This window comes from Ursus maritimus, unplaced genomic scaffold, assembly GCF_017311325.1.
Source record: "Ursus maritimus isolate PB19 unplaced genomic scaffold, ASM1731132v1 scaffold_28, whole genome shotgun sequence".
Taxonomy (NCBI): Eukaryota; Metazoa; Chordata; class Mammalia; order Carnivora; family Ursidae; genus Ursus; species Ursus maritimus.
This window is the reverse complement of record NW_024425341.1, coordinates 7,273,557-7,293,940: the sequence shown is the minus strand read 5'-3', so window position 1 is coordinate 7,293,940 and position 20,384 is coordinate 7,273,557. Positions and strand designations below refer to the sequence as shown.

Genomic DNA, 20,384 nt, shown 5'->3' with positions numbered 1-20,384 from the left:
TATGATGTACAACATGGTAACTATAGTTGATAATACTTTATAGTATATTTGAAAGTTGGTGAGAGAGTAGATCTTCAAAGTTCTCTCCTAACATTGAGGTGGTGGATGGTAACTAGACTTACTGTGGTGGTCATTTCAGAACATGTACTAACATTGAATCATTTGCTTGTGCATCTGAAGCTACTGCAGTGTTATATAACAATTATATCTCAGTAAAAACAAGGACAAAAGCAAACAAATAAGATTGTACATTCAGGACAGAATCAGAGGTCTACATCATTTGACCCGATTTTGCAACTCTCACTATTTTTGTTTTAAAAAGTGGGAGCAGTAGACCACTCACAAATTTTAAAAGCCGAATTTGTTCTTATCCTTTCCACTGATGTGAGCACAATAAATGCTTTCAAGTAAATGCTTTCAAATAAATGCAAGAAAGATGTCCATTCAGAAAAACAAAACAAAACAAAATAAATGACTTTCTTGAATTGTATTTCTTCTTAATGTCTGACCTACTTTCTATCATGAAACAGGTTTTTCTGCCAAAGATCCCCAGTTGGAACTGGAATATGGGAGACAACATCATCTGCTTTGCAGAGTTGAAGCTTGGCTTCATCGCCCAAGGCTGTCTGGTGCCAGGCTTGTGCACCTTTCTCACGTCTCTATTTGTTGAACAAAACAAAAAGGTAACCTTGTAAATTGTTGAATCTTGGCTTGTTACCCCCATATCCTCACATGTTAGGATCAGAAATAGAAAACAAACAAACAAACAAACAGGGGTGCCTGGGTGGCACAGTCCTTAAGCGTCTGCCTTCGGCTCAGGGCGTGATCCCGGAATCCCGGAATCGAGCCCCACGTCAGGCTCCTCTCCTGGGAGCCTGCTTCTTCCTCTCCCACTCCCCCTGCTTGTGTTCCCTCTCCTGCTGGCTGTCTCTCTCTGTCAAATAAATAAATAAAATCTTTAAAAAAAAAAGAAAAAGAAAAAAAAATTGAGGAAGACAAGAAGGGCCCAAGAAATGAGATTTGACTTCCATTTGAACTATGAGAGGATTGAGAGGTTTAGACTGAAGTCCCAGGTACTGCACTGACCTTGAAGAAGTTATCGATCTTATTCTTGTCTAAGAATATTTATCTGCAAAATAGAAATCATAGCCTTGCTTCCTACCTGCAGTCCACGATGTTATGAATATAAAGGTAGAAGTACTTTGAGTTATTGAAAGCAGAAATATAAATAAAAATAAAGGTTATATTATTAGTGGTAAAACCATATACTTAAATATAAATTAAATACATAATAATTGATAATAAATGTATTCATTGAACAAATAATTAAAATCAAATTTTTCAGGTTATTTTGGGGACATTCTATACAGTAATAACAATAGTCACCACATACTGGGTACCTACTTTGTCACTCATTTTAAATACCTTATGTTTCCTTTGCTGATATTTCAAGGTAGAATCCCAGTAATGGGTCAGTGAAGCTAACTAACTTGATCGATAGTTATGTTAATGAGTAGTAGAGGTAGAATTGTCTGACCTAATGACTTACCACTCTGCTCGATGCCTGTGGTTGTTGGGTATCTACTCACAGTCTCCCACATCAGGTCCTTTGATGTGGTCCTTTGAGACAAGCGGCTCACGGGGACTATTGGGATGACTGTTACAGCACAAAGTATAGCCTTCGAAATGCCACCCACATGAAATGTTTCAGGAAAGGTTCCAACCCTCAGCTGGACCCAGTATCCCATTGTCCAGAGGCTCTCCAGAGAGTGACGTTTCCTCTCCATTTATTAGGAGTCTATATATGCCTTCTCTTATATTCAGTTTCCCTCTTGGCCTTTCTATACACTTTATTTCCTTCATTAATAGATTTCAAAAAATTTTACATCTTTTTTTGGTTTTGTCCCTGGCACTATCTAAAACAAAACAAAACAAAACAAAACCCAAACAAACAAACAAAACAAAACAAAACCATGAAAGATGCTCTGGCCAGCAAAATGCTAGCTGGAAAACACGGAATTCTTCTGTAATTCTTTCTGCGAATGTGAGGAAATACCACATGCAGATAAATAGAGATTACCATCAGACAGTAGGAGATGAGCCTTGATGCTGCTGTAAGGAAGCCGCCTTAGCCTTCTCTTCCTGCGCACTGTGCATGGCCTCAAAAAGCGCTTGCGAGGAAATTGTCTCTGCCTGTGCTGTGTACTTAGAAAGTGCAAGGTAACTTCTGCAAGATTGTTATTCATGTATACATGTACTCAGGCTCTCCATGGAGTCTCCAACCAAGACATTGGAATTTGTAAACTGTTGCCACTCTGTGGGTTGGAATTAATCCCTTTCACCAAGTCTCAAGGACAGGGATGTTTGAGAGGGTGCTTCCAAAATGTTAATTGTGCATGCACATCCCCTGGGGATCCGGTTAAAATGCAGATTCTGATTCCAAAAGTCTGAGTGGGGCTTCATTTCTGAAAAAAGCTCCCAGGGGTGTCCTGCATGCTGGTCTTTGGGCATTTTAAAGACTGGAACACATTAACAAAAGTGAATGACAGTAGTAGCATAGTATACACAGTCCACATAGTAACAAGATAACGTGTCATGATGGCTCTGATTTTAATCTCCGTGGCTGGAGAAAGTAAATAGAAAGAGAGCTCTCTCTGAAGACTTCATGTCTTTCCTGGAAATAGAGGAGGAAGAGATTTAAAACCAAGCCTATATTATGTTGTTCTTCTTTCTGTGTAATCTAAAGTTGTAACCATCTCACTGAAGGTGGTCGTCTGTCAATATTCATCATAAGAAGGCTTTGGGTATAGGAATTAAGAGAGATTCGTGGTTACGATTTTTTTTTTTTTTTTTTTGGAAGTGAAGTCTAAAACCTACTTTCTGAAATCCTAAACGAGGCAGGATCAGGGTAAGATTTTTTAATGCTATACTCATAGCTCTGGTGTTTTAGATTCTATAATAAACTATTAACTTAAGTTTAAGAACTAGGACTCCAGTGTCTCATGATTGATTTTTCTCGGATTGGACACTTACTTTCTCTGTCAGTTTCTGCATCAATAAAATGAGAGTTGTTCATCTTATAACCTGATTTTTCTAAGTATTACGTTAATATCTGTAAAACTTCCAAGTACTCAGATTCCAGGACCTTCAACTGTATTAATTATATGGTAAGAAATTATAGTCCAAAGAGATTTCCAGTTGCTTCAGGGCACAGAGCATTGCATTAGGCTTCAACTTAGATTAGATCTACTCCAACTGACATACTTGAGCTCCCTGATTCTACTGTCTAAATCCAAAATCCATCTTATCTTCCTGTTTCCCTCTCTGATCTTTAAAAAATGAACACAGAAAGCCTTCTCCATCTCTATCATTTTTTTACCCTCTTTCAAAAACGGAAACATTTACATTAGAAGCAGTGAGCCCGTTTTTTTAGTTACGGGGACTTAAGTAGGGACTCCCAGTGAAATGAGGGCTCCTCAATAGAGAAAGTTAATAGAGTGGATGGGAGAAGGCAGGAGATTCAGCTGAATTTTGGAAAGGGGATTGCAGGGCCAGTGCCTGGATTGCTTGATACAAGTAGTTACTTCTTTATAAGGCAGGATATTTTTCTGTGTGTGTGTGTGTGTGTGTGTGTGTGTGTGTTGTGTTGTGTTGTGTTGTGTTTTCTAAACCACACACTGGCCATCTGAGCAGTATTTCTGAGCTGGTCTTAACCCTTCACAGCCACAGTGTTTCAGAGCTTATAGAAATTCCAAACATTCAGATGGGATTCTGGGCTTTACGAGCAGCCTGCCCTGCCACGTCAGAGCAGTGTGGTGGGGGTCTCATGGCAGCAGATGGGGGGAAAGATGACCAGGATGAATGGAGAGCCTACCAAAATTCTGAGTTCTTACACACATATCAGAGATGAGTTACCCAACAGGCCACCCGCCCCCACAGACTGTATTTAGACTTTTTGAGAGATATCCTTCTCCCTTCCCATCTCCCTTTTCTCTAGAAACCTACTGCTGTCCCTAGTTTTTATATTCTCATTTCCATTGATCAGGATGGCTCATTAAGTTCATTTGAAGCTATGAAGAGTTCTGATACTGGGAAAAAGCCTTGAATGTTTTTTCTTTGTGGCATATGGCTACTCAATAGAAAAATAATATGTTGAAAAACAATCTTGAACAGCCATATCTATGGAGAGACAACTTAGATTCCATATTATCCTTCTCCTCTTATTGTTACTGACTCAAAAACCAGTCTACCTTGCTGAAATTATTAGGAGAGGAATTCCAGTTTCCAGCAAGGAGTCTTGAATGCACTCTGGGAGGAAACCAAGTCATGATGCTTTCACTTCATTCTGAACTCTCTCGTGTAAATAGTTGAGATGTATGGTAGAGTTTTAGTTCTTCCTTTGACATTTCTTCAGTTAACCACTAGGACGAATCTCTTTTCTATGACTTAAGCGCAACGGGTGCTGGTTGGCTGCTTAACAGGCTATACAACTTGCATTATAACATCCCATATTCCCTGTCAGTGTGGTACATGTGGCATGATTGTGTATTCCAGGTCTCTCCTAAACAGCCCTGGCAAAAATATTTCTTTAATGGCCTGAAGAACAAAATCCTGACTCAACGTCTCTCTGATGACTTTGCTGGAATGAGTTTTCCTGAAGTTTCCCGGTAAGTTAAAAGAAATACTTTTCTCATTCTTCACGCAATGACATTCTTTCAACAGTGTTCACTGGGGGGGTCAACGTAGGCCAGGCTCCATGATAAACACTGAAGGTGTAAGAATGAACAAGTCTGCATCTCTGCAATTTAGAAGCTTGCAGTCTAGGTGGGACAATTTCATATTTGTCACAGTCGCCATGCTGGCTACGCTATACTTTAGAATGGATTCACTTGCATTCGGGAGTCTCTTCCTCTGCCGAGGTGCTAGCGTTTTCCCAGGCACAGAGCACAAAGTGTTGGTCATGTTCTTGTGAATTAGCACCCTGCTATCCGCTTTCCTCACAATTACTTGTCTTCTTTCCTAGGCTTTGCTTTGTGAAGTTGGGACTCATGCTGATAGCCATCGAACACAAATCCATCTTTCATGGTTACTGGTAACAATGAGAGTTTGAATCTCTGCAGCTTTTTAAAGGAGAATCTTTATGATTAAGACTTTTCCAAAAATACAGCCATAACTAAGCTTTTGCCATTTGTTGAGAGCCAGCCTGTTGGGCACCCACTATGCTGTGGTGTACTGTCTCTAATGACTGGGGTTAGAATCTAATGATTGGAGTTAGGATGGTTACCCTAGTGGGTAGACAGGGGCTTTGTCTTTGTTCCCATGGCCCTCCCCAAATTCTCTTTCATGAGCAGGGGAGAGAACAATGGTCTCCTTCTCAGATCTGTTCCTTTTAATTTATTCCTAGATATTACAAGTCTTGACCATGAAATAGCACTATGAATTAGAATTATTTATGACAAAAAAATGTTCCCACAAACCGTAGCTTTAGAAACTAAGCTACAAAATATGGCAAAATGGGAATTTGGCCTACTGAACAAAGTCTGCTATTGGTAGGGTACATAAAAGAAAGAAGCAACATTATTAGACCATTGGAATTTCTTAAGAACCCATAATGGATAATATGAGAAGTAAGATAATTTATCATGTAATAAAAAAGAAAATCCAGGAAAAATAGCCCATCAACTACAATGATATATATATAGAGAGAGAGAAAAAATGTTGAAAAATAAGAAAAACTGAGGGTTTAAGTGGGATGGGGAACAAGAAAGACCATTATATTGACTTATGTATGTTGTTTAGTGGAAAACTAAGTTGAATTAAATTGGAATCAACAGACTAAATTCTGATCCTGATTATGACTCGCTAGCTCCTTGGTGTTAGAGAAACATCTATCCTCTGCGAAATGAGGAGGTCATGTTAATACCTGAGACCTTTTCTAGCTCTAAAACTGACAGGAGCCTTAGAATTATAGGGAAATAGTCAAAATTCAACAAGTTTGAATGATATCAGACAGACTACAAAGGAACAATTTTATGTGAATGGTTGGAAAGAAGAAAACTCTAAGCAGAGATGTTGCAAAATATATTTCCAGGCAAAAGAGGTCAACGGGGTACTGTACAAAGGAGGTCCCTAAGGAGAGAATAACAAATAGTATTGTCTGGCTGGCTAAATTCTATTTAACAGTCCTGCCGTGCTCAAGAAAATCTCAAAATCTGAATCTGTACACAAATGACATCTCTGCCACAAATAGGTTATGGTAAAAAGGATAGAGTCTTGGAACCATAAGCCAGGCATTTTGAGTTTTAGATTGGCCCAGAACTTGGCCTTCAGCAACATGGGCTATGCATTGGAATTATTTGCAAAGCTTTAAAGGCACATAGATTCCAAAATCCCACTCTGAACTTTACAAAATCAAAAATCTCCAAGGGTGGGACCAGAGAATTTTTTAAAGTCCCCATGATATAGTCGGTTTTTTCACTGATATTTGTAAACTACTGGACCAAATGCTCTTGAGGTCCTTTCCAACTTTCGCATCCTACTTTTATTAGGATGACTGAGGGACATCGCAGACCAGAAGCACAAACATTTACTAAGCAGCTAATTTCTACATATATTCAAGGTGTCCTGGTGCTGTTATTAGTTAGCACATATGTACCCCTAATGAAAATGAAACCTGCTCCAACTTACATTTAACTTTGGTTTCTCACCGAAGAGTCAGGTGACTCAAAGAGATTAAGTCCTGATTTGGATAATAGCAGTCCTTTACACGATCGCTAGTTCATGACCAACAGTGTTACAGGCACTTTACTTATATAACCTCTTGAATCTCTACAACAATGGATACAATTATTAGTGCCATTTTACAGAGCAGGAAGATGAGGCCCAGAAAAGTTAAATAATTTTCCCAAACTCACATCGGTCGCAAGTGGCAGAGCCAGCATCTGAACTCAGCATGGCTTTGGGGTGGTGATTCTGATCACTATGCTGTACTAAATCCAGCACAGCCATAAGTGGAAGGAAAATAGGGCATCTCAATGGCTGCGGTTGAGACTAGTATACAGAAAAACTGGAGGGGAAACCCATCTTTTCTCACCTTTTATTTTCTCTTCTTTTTTTTTTTTTAAAGATTTTATTTATTTATTCAACAGAGATAGAGACAGCCAGCGAGAGAGGGAACACAAGCAGGGGGAGTGGGAGAGAAAGAAGCAGGCTCACAGCAGAAGAGCCTGACATGGGGCTCGATCCCATAACGCCAGGATCACGCCCTGAGCCGAAGGCAGACGCTTAACCGCTGTGCCACCCAGGCGCCCCTTTATTTTCTCTTCTAATTGATACACTTGAATAGACTGTAAAACTTGGAAAAGCCCAGGGCGCCTGGGTGGCTTAGTTAAGCATCCAGCTCTTGATTTCAGCTCAGGTCACGATCTCAGGGATGTGAGATGGAGCCCCACGTCAGGCTCCGAGCTAGGTGTGGAGCCTGCTTAAGATTCTCTCTCTCCCTCTTCCTCTGCCCCTCCCCCTGCTTGCCTGCTCATGCTCTCTCTCTCTCAAATAAATAAGTTAATAAATCTTAAAAAAAAAAAAAAAGAACACTTGGAAAAGCCCTTGACAAACATAAGGATTTGTCTTAGGGAATAATTTACCATCTGCTAAGAGATAAAGCTGGATCTGACCATAGTCAGATGACGTTCTAAGTTTGTTCCAGCAGTGAACATTCTCTAGAGAGCAACTGGCCATGATCCATGAAGGGGCTATTAAGCCAGTTTGGAAAAATCTTCAAAGGGAGTTCACCTCTTCTTTCAAATGCAACCACAGCAATTATTGTGACAATATCTTCATAACTAAGTATTTAATGTGAGTTTGGAGGACACTCCCTTAAAAATAAGTGTTATGAAGGTACAATTAAGCTTATGCTTACTAGCTAGTGGTATCAGCCAGTGATAGTGGGGTGGGGGCACAAAGCCATGTTCTTTTCCTTTCAAAGTTAAAAGCATTTATTCTGCTCATTAATATTGGTCAGTAAACATTTGGAAAATGCCATCCAATGTCTCAGATAATAAACTACCTCAATATAGCCTCAACACAGCTACCCAGCATCTTTCTATTCTTAGCATAGTATGGAAGTGCTTTTGTGGTACTACCCCTTTTATTTTTGTAAGGCTCTTACACTAGCAAGTTACTTTGGAGTACCCTAACAACAGAATAAGCTTTGCCAAAACTAAGACTTCTTTCCAAAGTTAATATAAAAGGAATGTTTTAAGGGAGTAAAGGAGTACTTTTACCATGTGCAAATAAAGTGACGGTAGTTTCAAGGTTATAGGACCTCATCGTGTTGGAGGTCTGAATTAAAGGAAATAAAAATGGGACAGCCTGACAAACAGAAGGAGAAAGTGAGGAATTCAAATCGTCATAATATAGTACTGAGTCAAGGAGTATCACGGGTGAAATTTATAAGATGTCATTTTCAAACACACAAACCATAAGGAAGGAGAAAATCAAAGTGTTCATGTAGCAATAGAAACAATTCATGTGGTTCCTACTCTCAAAAATCTGTCAATCAAGATAGAAAAAAAATGAAGTCAAAAGAAATATGCAAGTTCAAAAATTGCATAGGCAAACAAAAGGAACTTTGGAATCCAGCTGGTTAAGTAGACATAATTTAATTTTCCAGGGCAAGTAGCCTAAGGATAAACACCACTACTATGACCGTGAGACTTGCAACCATGTGGCCATGGCATTGGGTAGCCTAAATTAGCAAGGCTTCATGCATCTGAGTTGGTTTAACCATTTCAGATTCAGGACACAGTCCAGGAAGGAGCACACCCTTAGCTCAGCTGTGTGCAACTTAGCAATCATGTTATGACCTGACTCCCTTCTGGATATTTAGCAGCAATCAAAGATATGTAATCAAATGCAGTTTTTCTACTGTGTTTGGCAGTAAAAGGGGAGGGAGCCTTATTAACGCCACAATTTAGAGAATCCATTGGTAATGACAGACAGAATGAAACACCAAATATTGCCACAGAAATTGAAGGGGAAAATTACTGTATTTTTATTCTCTGTTTCCAGTGGTCTGGTACTAAACCCACCCGCACAAGTTAGGCTGCGTAAGAACACACTAGGGTTCTTTATTGCTGAATCTACAAAGGAAGTCATAAGGTAATTTCTTTATTACTTTATGGGGAGAAAGTCCTAAAGCAAATGCAACTTAATGGAAGACAGACTGAGTCAGCGCCATGCTTCCTTAGCATTGAGCCTCACATAAGTCATTCTTGATTTGCTTTCATTGTCCAGAGCCTCCTTTTACTGTGCCACCTGTCACAGTGATATCTTTACTCCGGAGCTGATTGGAAAATGTAGCTGCAAAGCCAAGATCCATCGACACTTCCCAGGTAACTGCACTTTATATCTGGTTGCCGTCACCCCAGCTTCTGGGGGCATGGCCAAAGGAAGAGGAGAAGTTCTCTCTCTTAAAAGATAATACCCATTGAACTTGGCCAAGAAGTGGCAGATATTTCCCCACTGGGCATACAAAACCTGAGAATCAGTCTTTTAGAGCTGGAAGAAATCTTGCTAGGTATCTAGTTAGGCTCCTTCACAGGCCAAGCAAATGAGTACTGAAAGAGATTCAGTAATGTTCAAAGTCAAGAGCCAACTGGAGGCACCCTCCCCCAACTCAATGCCATACCTGCTGACTTTTAGCCCATTCCTTTTCACTCCATCACAATGGTCTCCCCATCTTCAGTCTCAAGGCCACCTCATGACCATTCTTTTAAAAAAATTATTTTATTGGGCTCTGTTTATTTGACAACATTGTGTAAATTGAAGGTGTGCTACATACTGATTTGATATATTTATATTGCAATATGATTGCCACTGTAGTGTTAGCTAACACCTCTCTTTTGTCACATAATTATCGTTTCTCCTAGTGTTGGGAACAGTACCATTCCTTGAATACTCGGTCTTCTGAATGGATTATAGGGGATTTAAAGTTTACTCATTCTGACATAGTGATGAGGAAATGTAATTTTTTCTTTTGTCTCTAATTGAACTCAATAGCTTACCAACAATCTCACCCTATAGCAGCAAAGGAGAAATCGTCTCAAGCATTCATGATAACTTTGTCCCTTGTAGTTTAAAACTTAGTCTCTTCCAGGTACTTTAAGATTCTGTGAATAAAATCCCAGTGTTTCAGCATTTAAACCGAATTCAGAATTTGAATTTCCTATCAGAACTATTCTTATCTCTAAGGTTCTTACCCCTCAAGTTCTTATCTTTTCCTTCCCCCCAGTAGTCTATTTAAATGCAGGAGTAAATTTGCTCAACATCATGGTTGTTGCTGTTTTTTGTGTTTTTTTTTCTTTTTTTTGAGAGAGCAAACGTGTGAGCCGGGGTGGGGGAGAAGAGCAGAGGGAGAGGGAGAGAGAGAGTCTTAAGCAGACTCCACACCCAGTGAGGAGCCCCAGTCAGGGTTTGATCTCATGACCCTGATATCATGACCTGAGCCTAAATCAAGAGTTGGACACTTAACTGACTGAGCCACCCAGACAGCCCTGCGGTTGTTCTTATAGTGGACAGCAAGATACCCTTTCATGCAAGCCCTTCCTGGTTCCTGAGGTACCTCATTCCCTCGTAAGTGTCAGCTTCTGTGACCTCTCTGTCTGTAACCAGTATCAGTTCTTCCTGGGTTGGATCACCTTCTGTCATTTGTTACTGAAATCCATCATCCCAGCCATAGCCTCTGGTCTGGAGGTCTGCAAAGCCCGTTTTCTTGTATTCCTGGTCTTTCCATTCCATATGTTATTTTGGCCCCTCAGCTGTTTGGGATTTTTCAGTCTCCTGGTGTATATATATGCATGTCAGGAGGTGGGAGCCCTCTCAGGCCACTTGCTTCCTCGTCGCCTCCTCCATAGTTATCTTGCATAGTTACCAAATACTCTTCTAAGCACCCTCCACCAATGAAAATCCATATGAAAATGGAAAAACATCCCTCATTTTCCCCCCTTGCACACCACTAAAGCTGTCGTATTTCCCTTGTCCAGCCATGCCTCACCAACCTGAAACACAAGTTGTGTGTGTTGGCTGTGGGAGAGTGGGTGGGTCCTTTCTGAGGAATCCCAGCTCTAACATTTTTATATCTCAATAGCTTTATTAAGATATAATTTAAATACCATGAAATAAGACTTTTAAAGTGTGCAGTTCAATGGGTTTTAGTGTGTAAGCAGATTTGTGCAACCATCACTACAATTTTAGAACATTTTTCGGAACTCAGAAAGGAACTCCGTACCCAATAGTGGTTACTCCCCATTCCCTTCTGCCCACACCACTGGCAACCCAACCACTAGTCTACTTTCTGTGTCTATACATTTGCATGTTTTGGCCATTTCATGAAATGGGAATCAGACAGCATGAGGCCTCTTGTGTCTGGCACCCTTCACTTAGCCATGTCGTAGCATGTAACAATACCTCATTTCTATTTATGGCTGAAGAGTATTACGTTGTATGGATATACTTCATTTTGTTTATTCATTCATCTGTTGATGGACATTTGAATTGTTTCCACCTTTTGGATGTTGTGGAGAATGTTGCTATGAATATTGGCGCTCAGATATCTGTTTGAGTTCCTGCTTGCAATTTTTCATGTATATACCCAGAAGTAGAATTGCTAAATCAGATATTAATTCTATATTTAATTCTTTGAGAAACTGACACTGTTCTCCACAGCGGCTACATCGTTTCACATTACCAGCAGCAATGCACAAGAGTTCTAATTTCTCCACATCCTTTTTTAAAAAATAATTTTCCTTTTTTTTGTTTTTTTTTAATATTAGCCATCCTAATGGGTGTAAATTGGTATCTTATTGTGGTTGTAACTTGAGTTGCCCTAATGGCTAATGAAGTTGAGCATCTTTTTATGAGGATATTATTGGCCATTTGTATGTCTTTGAAATGTCTATTCAGATCCCTTACCCAGTTTTAAATTGGGTTGTTGTCTTTCTATTATTGCGTTGTACACAGTCTTTATATATTCTAAATACATGTTCCTTCTCAGATGTATGATCTGCCAATATTTTCTCCCATTTTGTGGTTTGTCTTCTTATTTTCTTCATATAATTTGAGGTACAGAAATTTAAATTTTGATGAAGTCCAGTGATGTATTTTATCTTTTGTTGCTTGTGTTTTTGTGGAATAGCTAACCTGAGGTCATAAGGATTTACTCCAATATTTTCTTCTAAGAATTTTATGTTCTTAGCTCTTACTTGGAGGTCACTGATCCATTTTGAGTTGATTTTTGTGTTTGGTGTGATGAAAGGGTCCAACTTCTTTCTTTTCGATGTGGATATTCAGTTGTCCCAGCGCCATTTTTTCAAAGAACTTCCCCATTGAGCTGTTTTTGGTAACCTTGTCAAAAAACTGTGGACTGCAAAGGTGTGGGTTTATTTATGAGTCTCAGTTTTATTTCTTTGACGTGTATGTCTAGCTTTGTGTCAGTACCACACTGACTTGACTACCATAGTTTTGTATTATATTTTGAAATTTGAAATATGAGTCCTCCAAGTTTGTTATTCTTTTTCAAGATTGTTTTGGTTATTCTGGGTCCCTGCATGTCCTTATGAATTTTAGGATAAACATGTCAATTTGTGCAAAGAAGGCACTAGGGATTTTGATTGGCATTGTGTTGCATCTGTAGATCAATTTTGGAAATATTGCTATTAAGATAGTAAGTCTTCTGACCCATGAACATGTGATGTCTTTATATCTATTTATATCTGTAATTTCCTTCAATAGTGTTTTATTCTTTTTAGTGCTACTGTAAATGCAATTGTTTTCCTTTTTTAAGATTTTATGTATTTCTTTATTTTAGAGAGAGAGCAAGAGCGTGAGCAGTGGGGAGGGGCAGAGGGAGAGGGAGAGAGAATCTCAAGCAGACCACGCTGGCACAGAGCCCTACATGGGGTTCAGTCCCACAACCCTGAGATCATGACCTGTGCTGAAACCAAGAGCTGGATGCTTAACCAACTGAGCCATTCAGGTGCACCTGAAATTGTTTTCTTCACTCCATTTGCAGATGATTCATTGTTAAGGTATAGAAATATGGTTGATTTTTGTGTATTGATCTCAACCTTACTGAACTTGTTTTATTAGCTCTAATACCTTGTTTTATGGCCTTTTATTTCATTTTCTTGCCTAATATCTGCTCATTAATTTATGATTTTAGTAATATTGGTATTTCTTCATTTTTATGGCCAGTCTTGCCAAAAATGCTTGTCAATTTTGTTGGGTTTTTCAAAGAACCAATTTTAATTTATTTTTATCTACCACTGTTCAATCTTTTGATTAAATTATGTATACTCTAATTTTTATTATTTCCTTCTTTCAACTTGATATGGGTTAATTTTCTCTTCTCAATGTCTTAACATGAAAGGTGATTAGGTCATGTGATTTTAGATCTTTTTTTCTTTTTTAATAAATAGAGGCATCAATATCAATAAAATTTCCTCTAAGCACTCTTTAGGGGCATGTCATATTTTTGATGAGCTGTGCTTTCATTTTCCATTAATATAAAAGTATTTTATAATTTCACTTGTGATTTGTAGGGGGAGGACCCATTGGTTATTTAGGCATGTGTTGTTTTTATTTCCACATATTTATGAATTTCCCCAATTCCTTTGTTACTAATTTTTCATTTCATTTCATTGTAGTTGAAGAGCATATTTTGTATGTCTTAAATTCCTTTAAATTTATTCATACTTATTTTATGGACTATTATTTGACCTATCCTGGGAAATATTCAATGTATAGTTGAGAAAACTATGTATTCTTCTGTCACTGAGTGGAACGTTATATAAATGTTTGTTAGGTCTAGTTGGTTTATAGGGTTTTTTAAGTCTCATATTTCCTTGCTGATCCTTGCTGATAGAACAATGGATAGTTGTTCTGTTATTGAAAGTGGGGTATTAAACTTCCAGTTATTGTTGTTGAATTGTCTGTTTCCCCATTTAAATATGTTAGTTTAATGAATCATGTATTTTGGATTTCTACTGTTATGTGCCTATAAGTCTGTTATATCTTAGTGATAGACTAACCATTTTATCATTATAAAATGTCTTTGTCTTCAGTAATATATTTGTCTTAAATTCTATTTTGTGCGAAATTAGTATAACCACTCCAGCCCTCTTTTGGTTACCATTTGCATGAAATATCTTTTTTCATTCTTTTTCTTTCAATCTCTTAGTGTCTTTGAATCTAAACTATGTATCTTGCATGCAGCATACAGTTGGATCATGTTTGTTTGTTTTTTTTCCATTCTGGTAATCCCTGCTTCTTTATTTTATTTTATTTTTTTAAAGATTTTATGTATTTATTTGACAGAGAGCAATAGCAAGAGAGAGAGAGCACAAGCAGAGGGAATGGCAGGCAGAGGGAGAGGGAGAAGCAGGCTCCCTGCTGGGAGGGAGCCTGACGTAGGGCTCTATCCCAGGATCCTGGGATCATGACCTGAGCCGAAGGCAGATGCTTAACTGACTGAGCCACCCAGGCGCCCCCCCCCCATTTCTTTATGGCAGAGTTTAATTCATACATATTTGATGTAATTACTGATAAGTTAGTATTTACAACTGCTGTTTTACTGGGGTTTTTTTATATGTCATATCTTTTTTGTTTTTTAAATCATTAATTACTAATTTCTTTTGTGTTAGATATTTGCTAATGTACCATTTTAAATCCCTTGCCATTTATTTTCATATACATATTTTAGTTATTTTCTTGGTAGTTGGCCGGGTTATGCTGTTAACATGACAACGTATAATAATCTTGTTTGGATTAATGCCAAGTTAGTTTCTATAGTATATAAAAACTATGTTCTTATATAGTTCCATTTCCTCCCTTTAGGTTATCATCACACGCTATGTACTTACATATATGTGGCCATCAGCATAGATTTGCAATTATCTCTTTACACATTCATCTTTTAAATCAGATAGAAAAAAAGAGGTTACAAACAAAAAGCCCTATATTTTCTTTTATAACTACTTATGGAAATATACCTCAACCAGTGTTCTTTATTTCTTCATGTGGATTTGAATTACTGCCTAGTATCCTTTTATTTCAAATTCAAGGATTCTCATCAGTATTTGATGTAGGGCTTGTCTAAAAGCAATGAACTCTAAGGATTTTTAGATTTCATTTTTGAAGGATAGTTTTAGCAGATACAGAATTGTTTCTTGGCGTTTTTTTCATTCAGGACTTTGAGTATGTCATCCTACTGCTTACTGGCCTCCATTGTTTCTCATAAGAAATCAGCTGTCAATCCTATTGAGGAGCCGTTGTACGTGATGAGTAACTTCTTGCTGCTTTGAAGATTCTTTCCTTTTCTTTGGGTTTCAGTAGTTTGATTATGGAGTGTCTAGATGTTGATCTTTTTGAATTTATCGTATTTAGAATTTGTAAGCTTCTTGGTTGTGTAGATTAATGTTTTTCATCCAATTTGGGAAGTTTTTGGACATTATTTCTTCAAATATTCCTTCTTCCCTCTCTCTCTCTCTTCTCCCTCTGTGACTCCCATTAAGTGGATGTTGGTATATTTATACGGCATCCCAGAGGCTCTCTCAAACTCCATTCACTTTTCTTTCTTTATTTTTCCTTCTGTCACTCAGACTGGGTAATCTCCCTTGACCTATCTTTGAGCTGACTGATTCTTTTTTCAGCATGCTCAAACTTGATCTCAAATTACAATAATTTTTTATCTCAGTTATTGTACTTTCAACTCCAGGATTCCTATTTTTTGAATAACTCTCTTTTTTTATTTTTTTAGTTTCTTAAAAATTTCATTTATTTATTTGAGAGTGAGAGAGAGCGAGAGAGAGAGTATAAGCTGGGGGGTGCAGCAGAGGGAGAGGGAGAAATAGACTCCCTGCTGAGCGGGGACCCTCCATGTGGGGCTCAATCCTGGGACCCCAAGATCATGACCTGAGCCAAAGGCAGTAGCTTAACTTAACTGACTGTGCCACCCAGGTGCCCCTAATAACTTCAACTCTTTATTGGTATTCTCTGTTTTGTGAGACATCATTCGCATATTCTTTCAGTTCTTTAGCTATAATTTGCCTTAGTTCTCTGAACATACTTAAAATAACTTTTAATAGATTGAGAGTCTTTGACCAGTAAATGCAATGTCTGGGCTTCCTCAGGGACAATATTTATTGGTAGCTTTTCATTCTGTGTATGGATAATACTTTCCTGTTTCTGTCCGTGTCTCATAATTTTTTGTTAAAAATTAGATATTGCAAATATAAATGTGGTAATTATGGAAATCTAGACTTCACCCACCTTATTCCCCAGTGGGTATTTTTTGTTGTTGTTGTTATTGTTATTGCTTGTTGTAGTTGTCAGTATTTTAGTGACTTTTATGAACTATATCATGTCTGCATCTTTGTCATTTGTAGCCACTGAATTCTCTGTTGTGTTAGTTTAGTGGTCATCTAATAATTGGACAGAGATCTTTTTAAATACCTGCAACCAATAAATCTCCCAGTATTTGTCAAGGTATTTTGTGTTTTTGTTGAGGCATGCCTTCAATACTCAGCTAGGCAGTTGACAGCTCTGCTTTAGCCTTCACTTCCTGCTTGCACAGAACATAAAGGTCAGTTAGAGGTGAGAGCTTAAGGCCTTCTCAACATGCACACATCTATACATGGTCCTGGAGTCCTGTGCATGTGTGTCCTTTTTACATTTTCAGGACTGTTCCAGAGTTTTTTAAAGTGCCTATGGACAACTCATTCCCAAGCTTCCCCTTTAAACTTTTATTGAGTCTATCATTTGCCCTATCTTTTATCCATTGCCTCAGACAGTTGTGATACTAAAACATATGCTATAGCTTACTGGGTAGAGGATTTTAGAATGAGGTAAGTTCAAATAAGGTTGAGAAAGATAAGCCATTCAAGTCGTATCATCCAGGGAACCACCACACAAGTCAAATAATGACTCCTCTTTGGAAATAAAGCTTTGAAAGAAACGCAGTTCTGCTCTACTCCCTCTGGCGCCAGGAATATGGGGCATTCTTTTGCAAGGATACTAATTAGGTAGGGAGTTGGAGATGGGACTAATATAAGTTAAAACACCACAAATATTGCTGTTTTTACTGAGATATATTCATTTTTCTGGACTAATTTTTCTTGGATCAATGCCAATTAGTTTTCAGAATTCTAAAAAAAATCATTCTGATCACTTTTGTCAGTTTATTCTTTGTTTTTATGGGGGAGCAAACTTTCTGAAGCCTTTATCATTTTTTGTGTGTGTGGCTCAGTTTCATTTTTGAGAGATAGTTTTACTGGGTATAGAATTTTTGGTTGACAGTTACCTTCTAGCCTTCATTCTTTCTGATGAGAAGTCATCTGTTAATCTCACTGCTAAATCAAGTTGTGTCTGTCTCTTGCTGCTTTTAAGAGTTTATTTTTGTTTTTAACTTTCAGCATAGTTCCTATGATATGTCTGTGTCTGGATATCTTTGTGTTTATCCTGTTGGAGTTCACTGATATCTTTGGATGTGTAATATAATAGACTAAGTAATGGCCCCCAAAGATAGCTGTACCCTAGCCCCTGGAGCCTTGTGAATGTTATTTTCATATGGCAAAAGGAACTTTGCAGATGTGATTAAATTAAGGATCCTTGAGATGGGCAGATTATCCTGGATTATCTATGTGGAATCTAAATGTAATCATAAAGGTCTTTATGAAAGGGAGGCAGAAGGAGGAGGTTCAATTATGTAAACAAGAGAAAAGGGCTTGTGGTGAAAGCAGATGGAAGCTGATTCAGAGAGAGAAAATGTTATGTCATTGTCTTTGAAGATGGAGGAAAGGGCCACAGGGTAAGGAATATAGGGAGCCTCCAGTAGCTGGAAAAGGCAAGGAGATGGATTATCCCCTAGAATCCCTGAAAGGAATTTAATGCCCTGATTTTAGCCCAGGGAAAATTACTTCAGACTTCTGAACTCCAGAACTGTAAGAGAATAAAAGAATGTTGTTTTAAGCCAACATTGTGAGTAATTTGTTACAGCATTCACTGGAAAATAATACAGGCATACCTCAATTTATTGTGCTTCACTTTATTGCACTTTGCAGGTATTGCATTTTTTACAAATTTAAGTTTTATGGCAACCCTGCATGTAAGTCTTTTGGCACCATTTTTCCAACAGCATTTGCTCACTTCATTTTTCTGTGTCACATTTTGGTAATCTCACAGTATTTCAAACTTCAGTATTATTAGTATTATTTAATATTATTATATTTATTATGACGATCTGTGATCAGTGATCTTTGATGTTACTATTGTAATTATTTTGGGTGCCATGGACCGTGTCCATGTAACACATATAACTTAATTGGTAAGTATGGTATGTATTCTGACTGCTCCACTGACCAGCTACTCCACTCCTTGTCCTTAGGCCTTATTCCCTGAGACACAATATTGATATTAGAAAAGTTAATAACTCTACAATGGCTTCTATGTGTTTAAGTGAAAGGAAGAGTCAGTTGATGCAGGAAACTTCATTGTTTTATTTTAAGAAATTGCTACAGACACCCCAGCCTTCAGCAACCACCACTCTGAGCAGTCAGCAGCCATCAGCATCAAGGCAAGCCCCCTCACCAGCAAAAACATCGCAATTCACTGTAAGCTCAGATGATGGCTAGCATTATTTAGCAATAAAGTATTTTGTAATTAAGTTCTGTACTTTTTTTAGACCTAATGCTCTTGCACACTTAGACTATAGTGTAGCATAGACATTATATATGCACTAGGAAACCAAAAAATTCATTGACTTGCTTCACTGTGATATCTGCTTTATTAAAGTGGCCTGGAACCAAACCTACAGTACCTCTGAGGTGTGCCCATATATGTAGATGAATATTTTTCATCAAATTTTGAAAGACTTAATTCATTATTTTTTTGAGTATTTTTTTTCTCCTCCTTCATCTCTCTTCCCTCTACTTGGTCCTATCTTTACATATATATGGTACACCTAATGAGAATCCACATATTTCTGGAATTGTCTATTTTTCTTCCTTCTTCTCTCTCTCTGTTTCTCTCTCTCCCTCTCTCTCTGTCCGTCTGTCTCTCTCTCTTTTGTTCTTGCTCTTTTGGATTGCAGTATCTGTCAGTCTGTCCTATATTTGCTATTTTTTTTCTTCTGGCAGTTCAGATCTAGTGCTGGGCCCTACATTGGTCTCCAATTGCTACTGTAACAAATTACCACACATGAAGTGGCTTAGTGATAAGTTAACATTATTTTATCATTCAGAAGTCTAAAATGGGCCTACCTGGCAGGGGTCTTTATGGAAGTTCTAAGCAAGAATCCATGGCCTTGCTTACTCAGGTTGTAGAGGCTGTCGGTACTCCTTGGCTCATGGCCCCCTTCTGTCTTTAAAGCCAGCAATGTCTGGTCAGGTCTTTCTCACATCTCATTGCGCAGACTCTGCTTCCATCGTCACATTACCTTCTCTGACTCTGGATCTTCTGCCTCCCTGTTCCACATTGAAAGAAATCCTGTGATTACATTAAGCCACCTGGTTAATCTGGGAAAATCTCTCGAGGTGAGCTGATTAGCACCTTTCCATTTGCAACCTTGAATCCCCCGCACCATATATAGCATGACATACTCACAAGTTCTGGAGATTAGGACATGGACATCTTCGGGGGAGGGTGTATTTTGTGCCTATCCCAAACCCCTTGACTTATTTCCTAGGCCTGTCAAAACAAATTACCCTAAATTGGGTAGCTTCAAACAACAGAAAATTATTCTGTCCCAGTTCTCAGACCAAAGTCTGAAATCAAGGTGTCAGCAGGGCCACACCTTCTGAAGGCTCTCGGGAGAATCCTTCCTTGACTCTTTCAGCTCTAGAGGCTGCTAGTGGCCCTTGCCTGTGCTGACATCACTGCAGCCTGCCTCTGTCTTCACATGGCCCTCATTCCTGTGTCTCTCCTCTGTGTTCTCTTCCTCTTTTAAGGACATCAGTTTTGGACTTAGAACTCATCCAAAATTCTGGATGATTTCATCTTGAGATTCCTAACTAATTACATCTTCAAGGATGTCATTTCCATTTAAGGTCACCGTAGTAGGCAGCTTGGGTGGCCAAAACAAAATACTACAGACTGGGCTGGCTTAATCAGGAGGAATTTATTTTCTCAAAGTTCTGGAGGCTAGAAGTCCAAGATCAAGGTACCAGCCAACTCAGTTTATGGAGAGAGGTCTGTTCCTGGATTATAGATGGCCACCTTCCCCCAGTGTCCCCATATGGCAGAGAGCAAGCTCTGGTCTCTCTTCCTCTTCTTATAAGGACACTAATCCTACCAGATCAGGGTCCTTATTTGGCCTTAATTACTTTTGTAAA

At 38.4% G+C, this 20,384-nt stretch overlaps 1 protein-coding gene across 1 annotated transcript in view; it reads left to right on the top strand.

Moving 5' to 3' along the window:
- KCNU1 (potassium calcium-activated channel subfamily U member 1) overlaps positions 1 to 20,384 on the top strand; it is a 143,743-nt gene that overhangs the window by 47,964 nt on the left and 75,395 nt on the right. Inside the window, exons 14-18 of the mRNA XM_008686625.1 lie at positions 531 to 683; positions 4,555 to 4,667; positions 5,024 to 5,092; positions 9,070 to 9,159; positions 9,295 to 9,392. Of these exons, the coding sequence (XP_008684847.1) occupies positions 531 to 683; positions 4,555 to 4,667; positions 5,024 to 5,092; positions 9,070 to 9,159; positions 9,295 to 9,392 (523 nt within the window). The remainder of the gene's footprint in view (positions 1 to 530; positions 684 to 4,554; positions 4,668 to 5,023; positions 5,093 to 9,069; positions 9,160 to 9,294; positions 9,393 to 20,384) is intronic.